General features: G+C 40.8%; 1 protein-coding gene across 7 annotated transcripts in view; it reads right to left on the minus strand.

Moving 5' to 3' along the window:
• Window positions 1-1,538: 1,538 nt before the first annotated feature.
• Window positions 1,539-18,387, minus strand: part of LOC141099064 (uncharacterized) — a 52,405-nt gene continuing 35,556 nt past the window's right edge. For all 7 annotated transcript variants that reach the window (XM_073587101.1, XM_073587094.1, XM_073587098.1 and 4 more), the window contains 2 exons: window positions 14,880-15,047; window positions 1,539-2,272 (listed from right to left, as the gene is read on the minus strand). In XM_073587101.1, coding sequence (XP_073443202.1) covers window positions 2,058-2,272; window positions 14,880-15,047 — 383 coding nt within the window. In that variant the 3' untranslated portion in view covers window positions 1,539-2,057. The remainder of the gene's footprint in view (window positions 2,273-14,879; window positions 15,048-18,387) is intronic.

Below are 18,387 nucleotides of genomic sequence, written 5' to 3' on the forward strand. Positions count from 1 at the left end.
GGAATGTACGGATCCAGGAAATATTTTTGAGTTGAAGTTGGCAGGAAGTGGACAAGGCTTGGATATGTGGTTTGAAGGAGAGAGCAAAGTCAAGGATTACCCCGAGGAAGTGAGCTTGTGGGGTTGGAGAGAGTGAGCAGCCATATACTTTAATGGATGATGAATTCTGTTTTGTCCATATTAAGTTTTAAAAATCTAGCGGAGAAGAAGGATGAAATAGCGGACAGACATTGTGGGATTCTGGTTAGTAGGGAGGCAATATCTGGTCCAGAGAAGTAGATCTGTGTGTAATCAGTATAGAAGATATACTGCAAGACGTGAGATTCTATGAGTTGTCCCAGGCCGAAGGTGTAAATGGAAAAGAGCAGGGACCCTAGGACTGAAGCTTGCGGGACTCCGACAGATAGGGGGTGAGGTGAGGAGGTGGTGTGTGAGTGGGAGACACTGAATGTCTGGTCTGTTAGGTATGACGCGATCCAAGATAGGGCCCAGTCAGTGATGCCAAGAGATGAGAGGGTCTGTAGTAATAGGGAGTGGTCCACTGTGTCAAAGGCAGAGGGCAGGTCCAGGAGGAGGAGGACAGAGTAGTCTTGCTTGGCTTTGGCAGTCAGTAGGTCATTGGTGACTTTTGTTAGGGCAGTTTCAGTGGAGTGATGCGGTCGGAAACCAGATGGTAAAGAATACATTTTTATGAAGCATACAGTACCTCAGCCTAAGGCTGGGGTCACACTGCGATAAGGCAGTCCGTTTAACGAATTGCGCTACACCGCGGCATAACGCAGTGTAACGCAATCCATTAATGCTGCCATTAACCCCTATTATCGGGCGCATCGCCAACGCATGCCATAATCTCATGTGCTATCGATATGCCGTCATTCAGTGACGGACCCTCGGATTCAGTCTGTAGCGTCCGAGGGTCCGTCACCGCTAGCGCAGATTAAGCATCTGCGCTAGCGGTATAACATAACGCGATCGTGTTATGCTATAGCGTTAAAGCAGCCTGTCAACACTATGCGTTGAACGGGCTGCTTTAACGCAGTATGAACCTTGCCTAAGGATACATTTACATTGGTCAAGCGCTGCCATTAACCGACTGCCAATCAGCTACATGAAAAAAAGATTGTCGGCTGTTTAGTCAACTGCAGTATTAATTCATATCATTCAGTGTATATACTGAAGCCGGCCAGATCCAGTCAGCTTCACAGCTGTATTTGGAAGCTCTAGAACAAAAATTTGCAAGGGCGTGCTTCTTGCCTAGGACACTAGCCACCTGAGACACATCAAAGGTGGGCTATTATTTAGGCATTGAGCAGTGAACTGTAGCATTAAAAATCCCTCTGTTCTTGAGAAAGGAAGATTTTAAATATCAATGTAAATTGCTTTTTTTTTCTTTACAAGCGCTTTGAGATTTTACCAATTGAACAAGATGAGAAAAACCCATTAACCTATTGTATTTTGTTGAGTTCCTCATACATGGCAGTGGTATCGCTCACTACCTGTATGCAAATAAAGAATAAGAATCCAATACAGACACTGAATAAATAGTTAATAAGAGCAGAGGCTTAGCAATTTTACTACATTTGGTAAAGTGCTCATTAATATTTTCTTATTCTGTATTGCTTCATCTTTTATACTGCCTGAAGGTTTATAAATTGAACAACGACTGCAGCGTAAAAGCAATATGTGATAATAAACTATATTACTGAGTTCTTATACTAATTAGGCACTTCAGTATATTCATTAATGCACAGTATAAAAGTGTACACCAGTTTGAGTTGTCAATTAAAAAGCTTAATGTAATGTTTGAGAACAGGAGAAAACATAGTGGTGACATATAAGGCACTTTGTTACGAGATGTAGTGAAACTAGATAGCATCACTGACTAAACATCACACTGAAAGATAAATTGATAATAGGCAAACATACATAAATTAGAGTAGAGACTCTTAAGCATGAACAGAACAACTTCTAGCATAAATTTATAAAACTGGTGTTTAGAAAACAATTCAAGGTACATAAAGAGTAGTAACGTTCCATCAATCATAAAAAATCTCAAGTCAAACATTTCTTCTTAATGAACCATTATATCCCGGGTCCATGTCCTTATCACCAGGTAAAAACTCAAGCCTAAATTGGCCTGTTCTGTTGCTGAATGAAATATAGTCAGGCTGAGACTCAACTTCTAAAACTGTCATATTGGGATTATAAATCCTGGGTGCATCATATAGTCCTCCAGAAATTACCAGGGTATCTTCGGGTGGAGTATATCCCTCTGAAGAAACAGATGGAAAAGTATGGTAAATCATTACAGACTTTATTTAAAGGAACGCTATCATTATTTTGTGCACTTTGTATCTTAAATGTCCCGTGGCATGTAAAAGTTTGGGCACCCCTGGTCAAAATTACTGTTCTTGTGAACTGTTATGCAAGTTGAAGATGAAATGATCTATAAAAGGCCTAAAGTTAGATGACGCATTTCCTTTGTATTTTAGGAAAAAAATATATATACAGTTTTTTTTTTTCATTTTAAAAATTACAGAAAGGCAATGTGTCAATGCAAAACTGTGATTGGAGATTTGTGTACTCAGATAGCTTTGACCATGGATTCAGACCTTAACCCCTTCACCCCCAAGGGTGGTTTGCACGTTCATGACCGGGCCAATTTTTACAATTCTGACCACTGTACCTTTATGAGGTCATAACTCTGGAACGCTTCCATGGATCCCGGTGATTCTGACATTGTTTTCTCGTGACATATTGTACTTCATGTTAGTGGTAAAATTTCATTCAACTAACTTGTGTTTATTTGTGAGAAAAACGGAAATTTGGCGAATATTTTGAAAATTTCACAATTTTCCAACTTTGAATTTTTATGCCCTTAAATCACAGAGATACAGCACACAAAAAACTTGATAACTAACATTTCCCACATGTTTACTTTACATCAGCACAATTTTGGAACCAAAATTTTTTTTTCTTAGGAAGTTATAAGGGTTAAAAGTTGACCAGCGATTTCTCATTTTTACAACACCATTTTATTTTTAGGACCACATCACATTTGAGGTCACTTTGAGGGGTCTATATGATAGAAAATACCCAAAAGTGACACCATTCTAAAAACTGCACCCCTTAAGGTGCTTAAAACCACATTCAAGAAGTTTATTAACCCTTTAGGTGCGTCACAGGAATTTTTTTGAATATTTAAAAAAAAATGAACATCTAACTTTTTTTCACAAAAAAAATACTTCAGGTTCAATTTTTTTTATTTTACCAAGGGTAACAGGAGAAATTGGACTGCAAAAGTTATTGTGCAATTTGTCCTGAGTACGCTGATACCTGATATGTGGGGGGGAACGACTGTTTCGGCGCATGGCAGAGCTCAGAATGGAAGGAGCGCCTTTTGACTTTTTCAATGCAAAATTGGCTGGAATTCAGATCGGATGCCATGTCACGTTTGGAGAGTCCCTGATGTACCTAAACAGTGGAAACCCCCTACAAGTGACCCCATTTTGGAAACTAGACCCCCCAAGGAACTTATCTAGATATGTGGTGAGAACTTTGAACCCACAAGGGTTTTACAGAAGTTTATAACGTACAGCGGTACAATTAAAAAATCATATTTTTTCCACAAAAATGATCTTTTCACCCCAATTTTTATTTTCCCAAGGGTAACAGGACCCTAAAAGTTATTGTGCAATTTGTCCTGAGTACGCTGATACCCCACATGTGGGGGTAAACCACTATTTGGGCGCATGGCAGAGCTCGGAAGGGAAGCAGCGCCATTTGACGTTTTTGGCTGGAATTGAGATCGGACATCATGTCGCGATTGGAAAACCCCTGATGTACCAAAACAGTGGAAACCCCCCACAAATGACACCATTTTGGAAACTAGACCCCCTAAGGAACTTATCTAGATGTGTGGTGAGAACTTTGAACCCCCAAGGGCTTCACAGAAGTTTATAACGTACAGCCGTACAATTAAAAAATCATATTTTTTCCACAAAAATGATCTTTTCACCCTCAATTCTTATTTTTCCAAGGGTAACAGGACCCTAAAAGTTATTGTGCAATTTGTCCTGAGTACGCTGATACCCCACATGTGGGGGTAAACCACTATTTGGGCGCATGGCAGAGCTCGGAAGGGAAGCAGCGCCATTTGACGTTTTTGGCTGGAATTGAGATCGGACACCATGTCGCGATTGGAAAACCCCTGATGTACCAAAACAGTGGAAACCCCCCACAAATGACACCATTTTGGAAACTAGACCCCCTAAGGAACTTATCTAGATGTGTGGTGAGAACTTTGAACCCCCAAGGGCTTCACAGAAGTTTATAACATAAAGCTGTACAATTAAAAAATCATATTTTTTCCTCGAAAATGATCTTTTCAACCTCAATTCTTATTTTTCCAAGGGTAACAGGACCCTAAAAGTTATTGTGCAATTTGTCCTGAGTACGCTGATACCCCACATGTGGGGGTAAACCACTATTTGGGCGCATGGCAGAGCTCAGAAGGGAAGCAGCGCCATTTGACGTTTTTGGCTGGAATTGAGATCGGACACCATGTCGCGATTGGAAAACCCCTGATGTACCTAAACAGTGGAAACCCCCCACAAATGACACCATTTTGTAAACTAGACCCCCCAAGGAACTTATCTAGATGTGTGGTGAGCACTTTGAACCCCCCAGTGCTTCACAGAAGTTTATAACGCCCGGGCGTGAAAATAAAAAATTCGTATTTTTTCCACAAACATGATCTTTTAGTCACCAGTTTTATATTTTCCCAAGGGTACGAGGAGAAATTGTACTCCAAAAGTTGTTGTCCAATTTGTCCTGAGTATGCCGATACCCCATATGTGGGAGAAAACTACTGTATGGGCACACGTCGGGGCTCGGAAGGGAAGTAGTGACGTTTTGGAATGCAGACTTTGATGGAATGGTCTGCGGGTGTCATGTTGCCTTTGGAGAGCCCCTAATGTACCTAAACAGTGGAAACCCCCCACAAATGACCCCATTTTGAAAACTAGACCCCCTAAGGAACTTATCTAGATGTGAGGTGAGCACTTTGAACCCCCAAAGGCTTCACAGAAGTTTATAATGCCAGGGCATGAAAATAAAAAATCGTATTTTTTCCACAAACATGATCAATTAGTCCCCAATTTTTTTATTTTCCCAAGGGTAACAGGAGAAATTGGACCCCAAAAGTTGTTGTCCAATTTGTCATGAGTACGCTGACACCCCATATGTGGGAGAAAACTACTGTATGGACACACGTCGGGGCTCGGAAGGGAAGCAGTGACATTTTGGAATGCAGACTTTGATGGAATGGTCTGCGGGTGTCATGTGCGTTTGGAGAGTCCCTGATGTACCTAAACTATTGAAACTCCCCACAAGTGACCCCGTTTTCGACACTAGGCCCCCCACGGAACTTATCTAGATGTGTGGTGAGCACTTTGAACCCCCAAGTGCTTCACAGAAGTTTATAACGCTCGGGCGTGAAAATAAAATCATTTTTTTCCACAAAATGATATTTTTGCCCCCAATTTTTTATTTTCCTAAGGGTAACAGGAGAAATTGGACCCCAAAAATTGCTTTGCAATTTGTCCTGAGTAGGCTGATACCCTACATGTGGGGGTAAAACACTGTTTGGGCGCATGGCAGAGCTTGGAAGGGAAGGAGCACCATTTGACTTTTTCAACTCAGAATTGGCTGAAATTGAGATCAGACACCATGTTGCATTTGGAGAGCCCCTGATGTGCCCAAACAGTGGAAACCCCCAATTCTAACTCCAACCCTAACCCCAACACACCCCTAATCCTAATTCCAACCATAACCATAACACTACCACAAACCTAATCCCAACCCTAAACCTAATCCAAACCCTAAACCCATCTCTAGCCCAGCGCCAGGCACTGAGGAAGCCAGCTTCCTGCAGGCCCCCTCTTGGATTCGGGGTCCTGCAGGAAAGGAGCCCCCGGCAGCAGTGCTGCACATTGCGCTGCCGTGGGGGGCTCAGGGAAGCACGGAGGGAGCCCCCTCCCTGCCAATGCTTCCCTATAATGCCTGGTACACCGCGATCATGTTTGATCGCGGTGTGCAAGGGGTTAACGTGTCGGGGGCGGTCCGTGACCGCCCCTGACACATTGTGCCGGGTGTCAGCTGTGATAATCAGCTGACACCCGGCCGCGATCAGCGGCGCTCACCACGTGGGCGCCGCTGATCGTGGTAGACGTACTATCCCGTCCATGGGCATAGGGGCCCGGGTCCCATGGACGGGATAGTACGTCTCATGTCAGGAAGGGGTTAATTAGCCTGTTAGGGACATGGCTTGCTCACTATCATCATTAGGAAAGGCCAGGTGATGCAAATTTCCCAGCTTTATAAAAACCCAGCCTCCTCTAACCTTTTGCCAAAAAACAGCAGCCATGGTTCTTCTAAGCAGCTGCCTATTACTCTGAAAGAGGCCCACAAAGCAGAATATGGCCATAAGAAGATAGCAAAGCGTTATCAAGTTGCCTTTTGCTCAGTTCAAAATGTGAATAAGAAATGGTAGTTAACAGGAACAGTGGGGGGTCAAGATAAGATCTAGAAGATCAAGCAAAATTTTACTGAGATATGCTCATAGGATTACTAGAGAGGCAAATCAGAATCCCCACTTGACTGCAAAAGGCCTTCAGAAAGATTTAGCAGACTCTGGAGTTGTGGTACATTGTTCTACTGTTCAGAGACACCTACAAATATGGCCTTCATGGAAAAGTCATCAGAAGAAAACCTCGCCTGCATCGTCACCAAAGAACAAGCCTGATGCATTTTGGAAATAAGTCCTGTGGACCGATGAGGTCAAAGTAAAACTCTTTGGCCACGATGATCAATGGTATATGTGTAGAAAAAAAGAGCACAGAATTTCAGGAAAAAAACATCTCATCAACCATTAGGCATGGGGGTGGATCAATCATGTTTTTTGGGGTTGTGCTGAAGCCAGTGGCACAGGGAACATTTCGCCGGTAGAGGCAAGAATGGATTCAATGACATTTCCTCAAATTCTTGCTGCAAACGTAACACCATCTGTAAAAATACTGAAGTTGAATAGAGGATGGCTTTTAGGTGGTTTCATTAGGATGGTGCTGCTAGGTACAGTACTACCCATGCAGACTACCCAATCTCTTGCATCAGCCCATTTTCCTTTTTGTAATATTTAACCCCTTAGTGACCGAGCCAATTTGGTACTTAATGACCAAGACAATTTTTTACAATTCTGACCACTCACTTTATGAAGTTATAGCTCAGGAAGCTTCAACGTATCACACTGATTCTGAGATTTTTTTTTGGGACATATTGTACTTGTTAGTGGCAAATTTCTTCGATATAGCTTGCGTTTATTTATGAAGAAAACGGAAATTTGGCAAAAACTTTGAAAATTTTGCAATTTTAAAACTTTAATTTTTGTACACTTAAATCAGAGTGGTGTCACACAAAATAGTTAATAAATAACATTTCCCACATGTCAACTTTACATCAGCACAATTTTGGAAACAATTTTTTTTGGTAGGATATTATAAGAGTTAAAAGTTGACCAGTGATTTCTCATTTTTCAAATAAAATTTACAAAACTATTTTTTTAGGGACCACCTCACATTTGAAGTGAGTTTTGGGTGTCAGTATAACAGAAAATACTCAAAAGGAACACTATTCTAAAAACTGCACCCCTCAAGGTGCACAAAACCACATTCAAGAAGTTTATTAACCCTTCAGGTGTTTCACGAGAACTAAAGCAATGTGGAAGTAAAAAATGAACATTTTACTTTTTTCGTAAAAAAATAATTTTGGAACCAAATTTTTTTATTTTCACAAGGGTATCAGGAGAAAATGGACCACAAAGTTTGTTTTGCAATTTCTCCTGAGTACGTCAATACCCCGTATGTGGGGGAAAGCCACTATTTGGGCGCATTGCAAGGTTCAGAAGGGAGAAAGCACCGTTTGACTTTTTGAATGCAAAATTGGCTGGAATGAATGGCTGCACCATGTCACATTTGGGGACCCCCTGATGTCCTAAACAATGAAACTCCCCCAATTCTAACTCCAACCCTAACTCCAACTCACCCCTAACTCTAATCCCAACCATAATCCTAACCACAACCCTAATCCCAGCACACTCCTAACACTAATCCCTACCCTAACCATAACCCTAACCACAACCCTAACCCTAACACACCCCTAACCGTAATCCCAAACCTACCCGTAATCCCAACCATAACCACAACCATAACCCTAACCACAACCCTAACTTTAGCCCAACACTAACTTTAACTCAACACTAATGTAACAATTATGTGGGTACTATGGAATCTGACTGCGTGGGATAAAACAAATCTGAAACCAAAGCTGAGGCAAACAAATGTATTTAAGAAAGTAATAAGTGGAAACAAAACTAAATGAGATCTTCCTGCAATTGTAATGAAGTGCACAGCACAATATAGAAATGTTCAACAAACTGAATAGCAGGGCACAACCGCTAATATGAACCAGTCTAGCAGTAATATGATGCAGGAGTGCACACGGCACTTAAACATGGAAGTCAAGCAATAATATGATTGTGAATGCACCCAGTACTTAAACATGGAAGTCCAGCAATAATATGAGTGAGAATACACACAGCACTTAAATGTGGAAGTCCAGCAATAATATGAGGGAGAATGCACACAGCACTTAAATGTGGGAGTTAGCAATACACACATGGAGCGTCAGTAGGAGAAGGCTTCTAGATGTACCTTTTGGGCTGAAAAGTCCCGCTCAAGTCCAGCACCGCAGCCTGACACAGTCCAGGAAGAAATAATGGTGTCAGAATTTCTTACTGACCACAGCAGTTCAAGAGGCGAGTAGCTCCACACCAGAGGTCCAAACAAAAAGTAATCCCAGTCAGGATCAAGGAGCATGACAGAGGACTGAAGACAGCAGAACTTGGAGGGGTAGAGCACCGAGTAACGAGCAGCATCAGTAAGGAGTCCAGAAGAAAGGCAGAAGCTCAGGAGCCAACAGCAACAAAATACTCAGGCAAGGAGGATCTCCCAACCCAGACTTAAATAGCAGGACAGACACGAAGTTCCAAGACAATTTGAATTACCAGACTCCATCTTAGACTAGGGCAAAACAGGCTCCAAGTAACATCAAGAATCCTTACAACTAACTTTAACCCAACACTAACTTTAGCCCAACACTAACCCTAGCCCAATCCTAACCCTATTCCCAACTCTAACCCTAGCCCCAACCCTACCCCAACCCTATCTTTAGCCTAACCCTAGCCCAACCCCAACCTTAACCCTAGCCCAACCCTAACCCTAATGGAAAAATGGAAATACATTTTTTTATTATTTTTACCTAACTAAACTGATGATAAAGATTTGATTTAATATTTTTTTTTTATTTTCATCACTGTGATAGGGTCTATCACAGTGATCAAAATTAACCAACAGGAAAAATTTCCTATTGTTGCCGGTTGTCGGCCGGCAGATCTCACACTGCACTTTCGCCTGCCATTTTCTTCCCAGGAGAAGACACCGCCGGCTGGGGGACATCACGGGGGGATACAGAAGGGTCCTGGGACACTGGAGGAATCAGGGAGGGATTGGAGGACCTCATTTCTCTCTCCTCTGATGTGCGATCACATCAGAGGAGAGAGAAATTAAATGGGAAATCAAACTTTTTTTTGCGGTCGCTGTTATTCTGTTAATAACGGTGATCGCTACACTGGGGTCGGTAAAAACCAACCCGAATTGCTGTGGAGCGCTATACCCTTATTTCTCACCGACGCTGAGGCATAAGTACCCTTAACTGCCGCCGTTAAAAGGCGTATTGGCAATCGTTAAGGGATTAAAATTTGAAAGATGAAAATATTTATTTTGCCTAAAATACAAAGAAAATGTGTTAACTTTAGGTCTTTTAGAGATCATTCAACTTGCTTAACTGTTCACAATAATAGTAATTTTGACCAGGAGTGTCCAAACTTTTACATGCCACTGTATCAGTGATATGACTATAATCGCTGAGAAGGGGCAATCACTAGTACAACCCATTTAGAAATTGCATCTACATCCTCATGAAATCCTGAATGAGTGAACACATTTCCTATTGTTTGATTAATTTTGTTGTTTTTTTATTAATTCTATAGTGAACACATTTTATGGATACATATAACAATAAAATATGTCTTAACCTGTAACTTTTATTGCTCCCAAAATCACTTTTGATTCAGAACATCAAGCCTCTATATCATTTTCTTGTGCTAGTTTTTGACTGTCTGCGAGTATACTGTATTACCAGACAGCACACATATTTTCTAGGTTTGTATTTTTATCTTTACAAACAATAGATATTATTTTAAAAAAAGTAGAACAGAACTTTAAGCTGGTTGTCCTTCAATTACTTATCACATCCACTGTAAACTCCGCAACATTGAAAACACTGAAGGAAAAGTAGTGGAATTATCAAATTTATGTGCTCAATAGACATGTTAGTGATCTGCAATTTATGAAAAAATGGATGGAATCAACATTTTCAAAGCATATTGATTTATTCAATATCAAGTATGGCACAATGAACAGAAATATTCGCATTAGATTATAACTGTAATGGTTGCCTGAGGAATATTCTGCCATGTTCAACATACTTTGCACGCAAATCACCACTGTGGACGGCTCACTTTGCAATTATAGTCCAATAATGTTTCAGAATGGAAGAGAAGTCTGGAGATGCTGCAGGCTATGGTAGCACATTTAGGTCACCCAAGCTGCTCACAGTAACACGACCAGCATGCATTGTAGTGTTCAAAAATGAGTCCTGGGAGGCTTTCATGTTCCCTCATTAAGACATCTTCATGTCTTTAAGACAACCAGTAAAAACCACATTGATAGCTTTACAAGGTATGTAATCACATGCATTACAGTCCATGGCGCTGATACTTGATACTGAATTAATCGAAATGTTTTCTTGCTTCATAATTTGCATATCATTAACCCCTTTACCCCCAAGGGTGGTTTGCATGTTAATGACCAGGCCAATTTTTACAATTCTGACCACTGTCCCTTTATGAGGTAATAACTCTGGAATGCTTCCATGGATCCCGGTGAGTCTGACCTTGTTTTCTCGTGGCATATTGTACTTTATGTTAGTAGTAAAATTTATTTGATATGATTGCGTTTATTTGTGGAAAAAAAGGAAATTTGGTGAAAATTTTTAAAGGGCACCTGTCACCCCCCCCAGGTGTTTTTAAGTAAAAGAGCCACCTTGTGCAGCACTAATGCTGCATTCTGTCAAGGTGGCTCTTTTGCTTAGCCTCTGTTCCACCGCAGAAATTATCGTTTATAAAGTTGTTCCAAAATACCTGAAATTTGTCAGGTGGACCGGACTTTCCTCCTCTGCCAGACGCCTCTCATCCATCCTTCCTTTCAGACCTGGCGCCGCCTCCTTACTTTGCTTTTGAAAGTCTGGCACCGGCGCTGTACTGTATGTTAGGGGGCATGCGCAGTTTGCGCTGCCCGACGTGACCAGGCTGTCACATAACACCTTGGCCTTTGATCTCGCGCGGCCTGAGATCCTGCCACGCAGTTGTTTATGATTTATCCGGCTAAGTAAAAGAGCCACCTTGACAGAATGCAGCATTAGTGCTGCACAAGGTGGCTCTTTTACTTAAAAATGCCTGGAGGGGGTGACAGGTGCCCTTTAAATTTTCCAACTTTGAATTTTCATGCCCTTAAATCACAGAGATATGTCACACAAAACACTTAATAAGTAACATTTCCCACATGTCTACTTTACATCAGCTCAATTTTGGAACCAATTTTTTTTCTTGTTAGGAAGTTATAAGAGTTAAAAGTTGACCAGAGATTTCTCATTTTTACAACACCATTTTTTTAGGGACCACATCACATTTGAAGTCACTTTGAGTGGTTTATATGATAGAAAATACCCAAAAGTGACACAATTCTAAAAACTTCACCCCTCAAGGTGCTCAAAACCACATTAAAGAAATTTATTAACCCTTCAGGTGCTTCACAAGGAATTTTGGAATGTTTAATAAAAATGAATATTCAACTTTTTTCACAAAAAATTTACTTCAGATCCAATTTGTTTTATTTTACAAAGGGTAACAGGAGAAAATGGACCCCAAAACTTGTTGTGCAATTTGTCCTGAGTACGCTGATACCCCACATATGCAGGTAAACTACTGTTTGGGCGCATGGCAGAGCTTGGAAGGGAAGGAGCACTGTTTGACTTTTTCAGCGCAGAATTGGCTGGAATTGAGATCAGATGCCATGTCGCATTTGGAGAGCCCCTGATGTGCCTAAACAGTGGAAACCCCCCAATTCTAACTCCAACCCTAACCCCAACACACCCCTAATCCTAATTCCAACCATAACCATAACACTAACCACAAACCTAATCCCAACCCTAAACCTAATCCAAACCCTAAACCCATCTCTAGCCCAGCCCCAACCTTAACCCTAACTTTAGCCCCAACCCTAACTTTAGCCCTATCCCTAATGGGAAAATGGAAATAAATACTTTTTTATTTTATTATTTTTCCCTAACTAAGGGTGTGATAAAGGGGAGCTTGATTTACTATTTATAGTGGGTTTTTATAGCGAGTTTTTATGTTTGGCAGCTGTCACACACTAAAAGACGCTTTCTATTGCAAAAAATAGTTTTTGCATCATCACATTTTGAGAGCTATAATTTTTCTATATTTTGGCCTACAGAGTCATGTGAGGTCTTGTATTTTGTGGGACGAGTTGATGTTTTTATTGGTACCATTTTCGGGCACGTGACATTTTTTGATCGCTGTTTATTCCGATTTTTGGGAGGCAGAATGAATAAAAATCAGCAATTCATGAATTTCTTTTGGGGGGTCGTTTATACCATTCCACGTGTGGTAAAATTGATAAGGCGGTTTTATTTTTCGGGTCACTACGATTACAGTGATACCTCATTTATATCATTTTTTATGTTTTGGTGCTTTTATACAATAAAAACTATTTTATATAAAAAATAATTATTTTTGCATCGCTTTATTCTGAGAGTGATAACTTTTTTATTTTTTTGCTGATGAAGCTGTATGGCAGCTTGTTTTTTGCAGGACAAGATGACGTTTACAGCAGTACCATGTTCATTTATATCCATCTTTTTGATCGTGTGTTATTTCACTTTTTGTTCAGCAGTATGATAAAGCATTTTTTTGCCTTGTTTTTTTTTAATGGTGTTCTCTAAAAGGGTTAACTAGTGGGACAGTTTTATAGGTCAGGTCATTATGGATGCGGCGATACTAAATATGTGTACTTCTATTGTTTAGATTTTTCAATTAAAATATTTATTTATTGATCTAATAAATATTGATTTTTTTATTATTTTTTATTATTTTATTAAAATATTTATACAATTATTTTTTAAATTTTTTTTTATGTAATTCTTATTTTTACACTTTTTCCCACTATGGGACACTTATTTTGTGCAGGCTGATAGCTTATATAGTATGCAGATCTGCATGCAATAGAAGCTGTCAGCGCTGCAGCTTCTATACACTATCCTGAGAGACTTCCTGGTCATCACTGCACATGACAGGAAGTCTCTCAGGTCTGGTGACCCGGATGTCATCATGATGACATCAGGTCTCCATGGCAGCGATCAGAACCCTGCATCATGCTGGGTGTCTCTGATCCAAAGGCAGAAGGGGTGTTCCGGGGTTAAAGCACCGGGAGAAGTCCCTGACTGCTCCTGGCACTTAGTGCCAGGTGTCAGCTGTGAGAATCAACTGACACCTGTCCGCGATCAGCCCCGCTCCCCCCATAAGCACAGCTGATCGCCTATGACGTACTATTCTGTCCATGGGAATTAAGTCCCAGGACACATGGGTGGAATAGTACATCCACTGGCAGAAAGGGGTTAAAAAGTTCTTCAATCCTTTGATTTTCATACGTAATTCCACAGCTTTTCCTTTTTATGTTGCAATTTCAATGTTGAGGAGTGTAGACTGTACAAAATGAGTATTATTTGCAATTTGCATGCTCTTCAAAGCTAATCACTCAGGAATTATGGTATTAACATACATAATATGGTGCCACCTGGTTCACAATTATATGTCCACCTATTGAGCTCAGTGCTTACAGTTATGTGGGCTTAGCCAGCCTCCCTGCGATGAGTTGTCTTCATAGTTAGTCTGTTCTCTGCAGAGCAAGTATTAGAAACTAGATGGTGGCCTGATTGTAACGCATCGGGTATTCTAGGTCGCCGCTGACCTCCGTGCTGCAGGAGATGACCAGCGGCAACCGTCGAGAGATCAGCGGCTAGCACCACAGATCTCCCGATGGTAGCGGTGGTGTGCATCTTTCGAATTCCACGACAATTCGCAGCCAGACTGTGCCTGTCGCTGACTGGTCGCGGCCGGGCGCGACCAATCAGCGACGCGGGCGCAACCAATCAGCGACGTGGGATTTCCATTACAAACAGACAGACAGAGTTAGACGATTATATAGTAGATAGTTCACAGGTCATACACTCTATATTGAACATCAAACTACTGCGAAGTTATCTATCCATGGGATTTACTCCGTTCAGTAGTCGGACATGCACTTTCCTATACACTTTGAACAGGTGGTGCCATACTACGTATGTAAGGTAATGCTTAACTGAATTTTTCTTTTAAAACATTTTGTTAAATTGATATTGATCACTTTCAAGAAATAAGCAAACATGTAACATTAGATATACAGATTCACTTCTACATCAAAAGAAGCAAATGCAATTATTTTAATTCATAGCATGACATTTCATGGTGGTTCTTCGTAATACTTTCAGGCATTTGGCTAATTCTATAATATTTCAAATTTTACCTGATTCATATATATTTTCATGGAGAGGTTGGTGAGAGTACTGAGATCTTCGTTTTCTATATTTGTTGAAAGAGAAGGCGAGTATGGTCAACAGTACCACAACCAAGATAGTGCTAAAGATGGATGTCAAAACGGTCTCAGAGTAATTCAAACCTTTCTCATTTTTACCTAAAATATATAAAAAAAAGTTGGAAATATCCTTAACTGTTGCTGTTGAAGCTAAATAAACAGTATATGTATGATGTGTATATATTTATGTGTATATACACTCACTGGCCACTTTATTAGGTACACCATGCTAGTAACGGGTTGGACCCCCTTTTGCCTTCAGAACTGCCTCAATTCTTCGTGGCAGAGATTCAACAAGGTGCTGGAAGCATTCCTCAGAGATTTTGGACCATATTGACATGATGGCATCACACAGTTGGCGCAGATTTGTCGGCTGCACATCCCTGATGCGAATCTCCCGTTCCACCACATCCCAAAGATGCTCTATTGGATTGAGATCTGGTGACTGAGGAGGCCATTTGAGTACAGTGAACTCATTGTCATGTTCAAGAAACCAATCTGAGATGATTCGAGCTTTATGACATGGCGCATTATCCTGCTGAAAGTAGCCATCAGATGTTGGGTACATTGTGGTCATAAAGGGATGGACATGGTCAGCAACAATACTCAGGTAGGCTGTGGCGTTGCAACGATGCTCAATTGGTACCAAGGGGCCCAAAGAGTGCCAAGAAAAAATTCCCCACACCATGACACCACCACCACCAGCCTGAACCGTTGATACAAGGCAGGATGGATCCATGCTTTCATGTTGTTTACGCCAAATTCTGACCCTACCATCCGAATGTCGCAGCAGAAATCGAGACTCATCAGACCAGGCAACGTTTTTCCAATCTTCTACTGTCCAATTTCGATGAGCTTGTGCAAATTGTAGCCTCAGTTTCCTGTTCTTAGCTGAGAGGAGTGGTACCCGGTGTGGTCTTCTGCTGCTGTAGCCCATCTGCCTCAAAGTTCGACGCACTGTGCGTTCAGAGATGCTCTTCTGCCTACCTTGGTTGTAACGGGTGGCAATTTGAGTCACTGTTGCCTTTCTATCAGCTCGAACCAGTCTGCCCATTCTCCTCTGACCTCTGGCATCAACAAGCCATTTCCGGCCACAGAACTGCCGCTCACTGGATTTTTTTTCTTTTTCGGACCATTCTCTGTAAACCCTAGAGATGGTTGTGCGTGAAAATCCCAGTAGATCAGCAGTTTCTGAAATACTCAGACCAGCCCTTCTGGCACCAACAATCATGCCACGTTCAAAGGCACTCAAATCACCTTTCTTCCCCATACTGATGCTCGGTTTGAACTGCAGGAGATTGTCTTGACCATGTCTACATGCCTAAATGCACTGAGTTGCCGCCATGTGATTGGCTGATTAGAAATTAAGTCTTAACACACAGTTGGACAGGTGTACCTAATAAAGTGGCCAGTGAGTGTATATATATATATATATATATATACACATTTGTAGCAAACCTTATTCAATGCTTTTTCTCACTATGTATGCATAAATGAGACAAATAATTAAGAAATTTGTTGGAAAAACAAAGCCTGCAGTTATAAAATACATAACCATCAAAATAAAATGGAATATAGTTCTATAGTTCTACTATTACTCCAGCTCTGCTTCTACCCAGAACGGTCACTCAAGGAGAGTCCTCCCTGCCAGAAACAAGGAGGTGAAAGACTGGAAAGCTGTGTGTTGCCCAAGAGACAATTTGAGAATAACCCTTTAATCTGTAATACAATATTTGAGCCATGTTTTTTTTTAACAAAGTACAACAATAGATACAAAGTATGTTTAACCCCTTAGCGACAGAACCAGTTTGCAGCTTAATGACCAGGCCAATTTTTACAATTCTGACCACTGTCCCTTAATGAGGTTATAACTCTGGAACACTTTAATGGATCCTGTTGATTCTGAGAATGTTTATTCCTGACATATTGTACTTCATGTTAGTGGTAAAATTTCTTCAATAAGTCTTGTGTTTATTTATGAAAAAAACAGAAATATGGTGAATATTTTGAAAATGTTGCAATTTTAAAACTTTAAATTTTTATGCCCTTAAATCAGAGAGATGTGTCACAAAAATTTCTTAATAAATAACATTTCCCACATGTCTACTTTACATCACCACAATTTTGGAAGCAATTTTTTTTTTGTTAGGAAGTTATAAGGGTTAAAAGTTGACCAGCGATTTCTCATTTTTACAACTAAATTTACAAAACCATTTTTTTAGGGACCACATCATATTTAAAGTCATTTTGAGGGGTGTGCATGACAGAAAATACCCAAAAGTGGCACCTTTCTAAAAATTAGACCCCTCAAGGTGCTCAAAACCACATTCAAGAAGTTTATTAACCCTTTAAGTGCTTCACGGGAACTAAAGCAATGTGGAAGGAAAAAATTAACATTTAACTTTTTTTGCAAAAATTTAATTCAGAACCAATTTTTTTTATTTTCAACAAGTGTTAAAAGAGAAAATCAAACACAAAATTTGTTGTACAATTTCTCCTGAATACAGCGATACCCCATATGTGGGGGTAAACCACTTTTTCAGCACACGGCAGAGCTCGCAAGGGATGGAGCGCCGTTTGACTTTTTCAACGCAGAATTGGCTGGAATTGAGATCGGATGCCATGTTGTGTTCGGAGAGCCCTTAATGTGCCTAAACAGTGGAAACCTCCAACAAGTGACCCCATTTTGGAAACTAGACCACCAAAGGAACTTATCTAGATGTGTGGTGAGCACTTTGAACCTTCAAGTGCTTCACAGAAGTTTATAACGTAGAGCCGTGAAAATAAGAAATCCATTTTTTTCCACAAAAAATGATCTTTTCGCCCCCAAATTGTTATTTTTACAAGGGTAACAGGAGAAATCATACCCCCACAGTTATTGTGTGATTTATCCTGAGTACGCTGATACCCCTTATGTGGGGGGAACCACTGTTTGGGTGCATGGGAGAGCTTGGAAGGGAAGGAGTGCCATTTTGGAATGCAGACTTTGATGGAATGGTCTGCGGGCATCATGTTGCATTTGCATAGCCCCTGATGGGCCTAAACAGTGGAAACCTCCAAGTGACCCCATTTTGGAAACTAGACCCATTAAGGAACTTATCTAGATGTGTCATGAGAACTTTGAACCTTCAAGTGCTTCACAGAAGTTTATAAACGCAGAGCCATGAAAATAAAGTCTTTTTTATTTCCACAAAAGTGATCTTTTTAGACCCATATTTTAGATCCCCAAAGTTGGTAAAGTGAAACCCCTCAATTCTTGCTCCAACCCTAACCCCAACGCACCCCTAACGCTAATCCCAACCCTAACCTTAATTCCAACCCTAATCCCTAATCCTAATTCTAACCCAAATCCTAGTTCACCATAACCCTAATTCTAACCCTAGCCCTAACCCAAGCCCTAACCCTAGCCCTATCCCTAACCATAACTCAACCCTAACCC

This window comes from Dendrobates tinctorius, unplaced genomic scaffold (assembly GCF_039654945.1).
Source record: "Dendrobates tinctorius isolate UK_male_01 unplaced genomic scaffold, ASM3965494v1 ptg000098l, whole genome shotgun sequence".
NCBI lineage: Eukaryota > Metazoa > Chordata > Amphibia > Anura > Dendrobatidae > Dendrobates > Dendrobates tinctorius.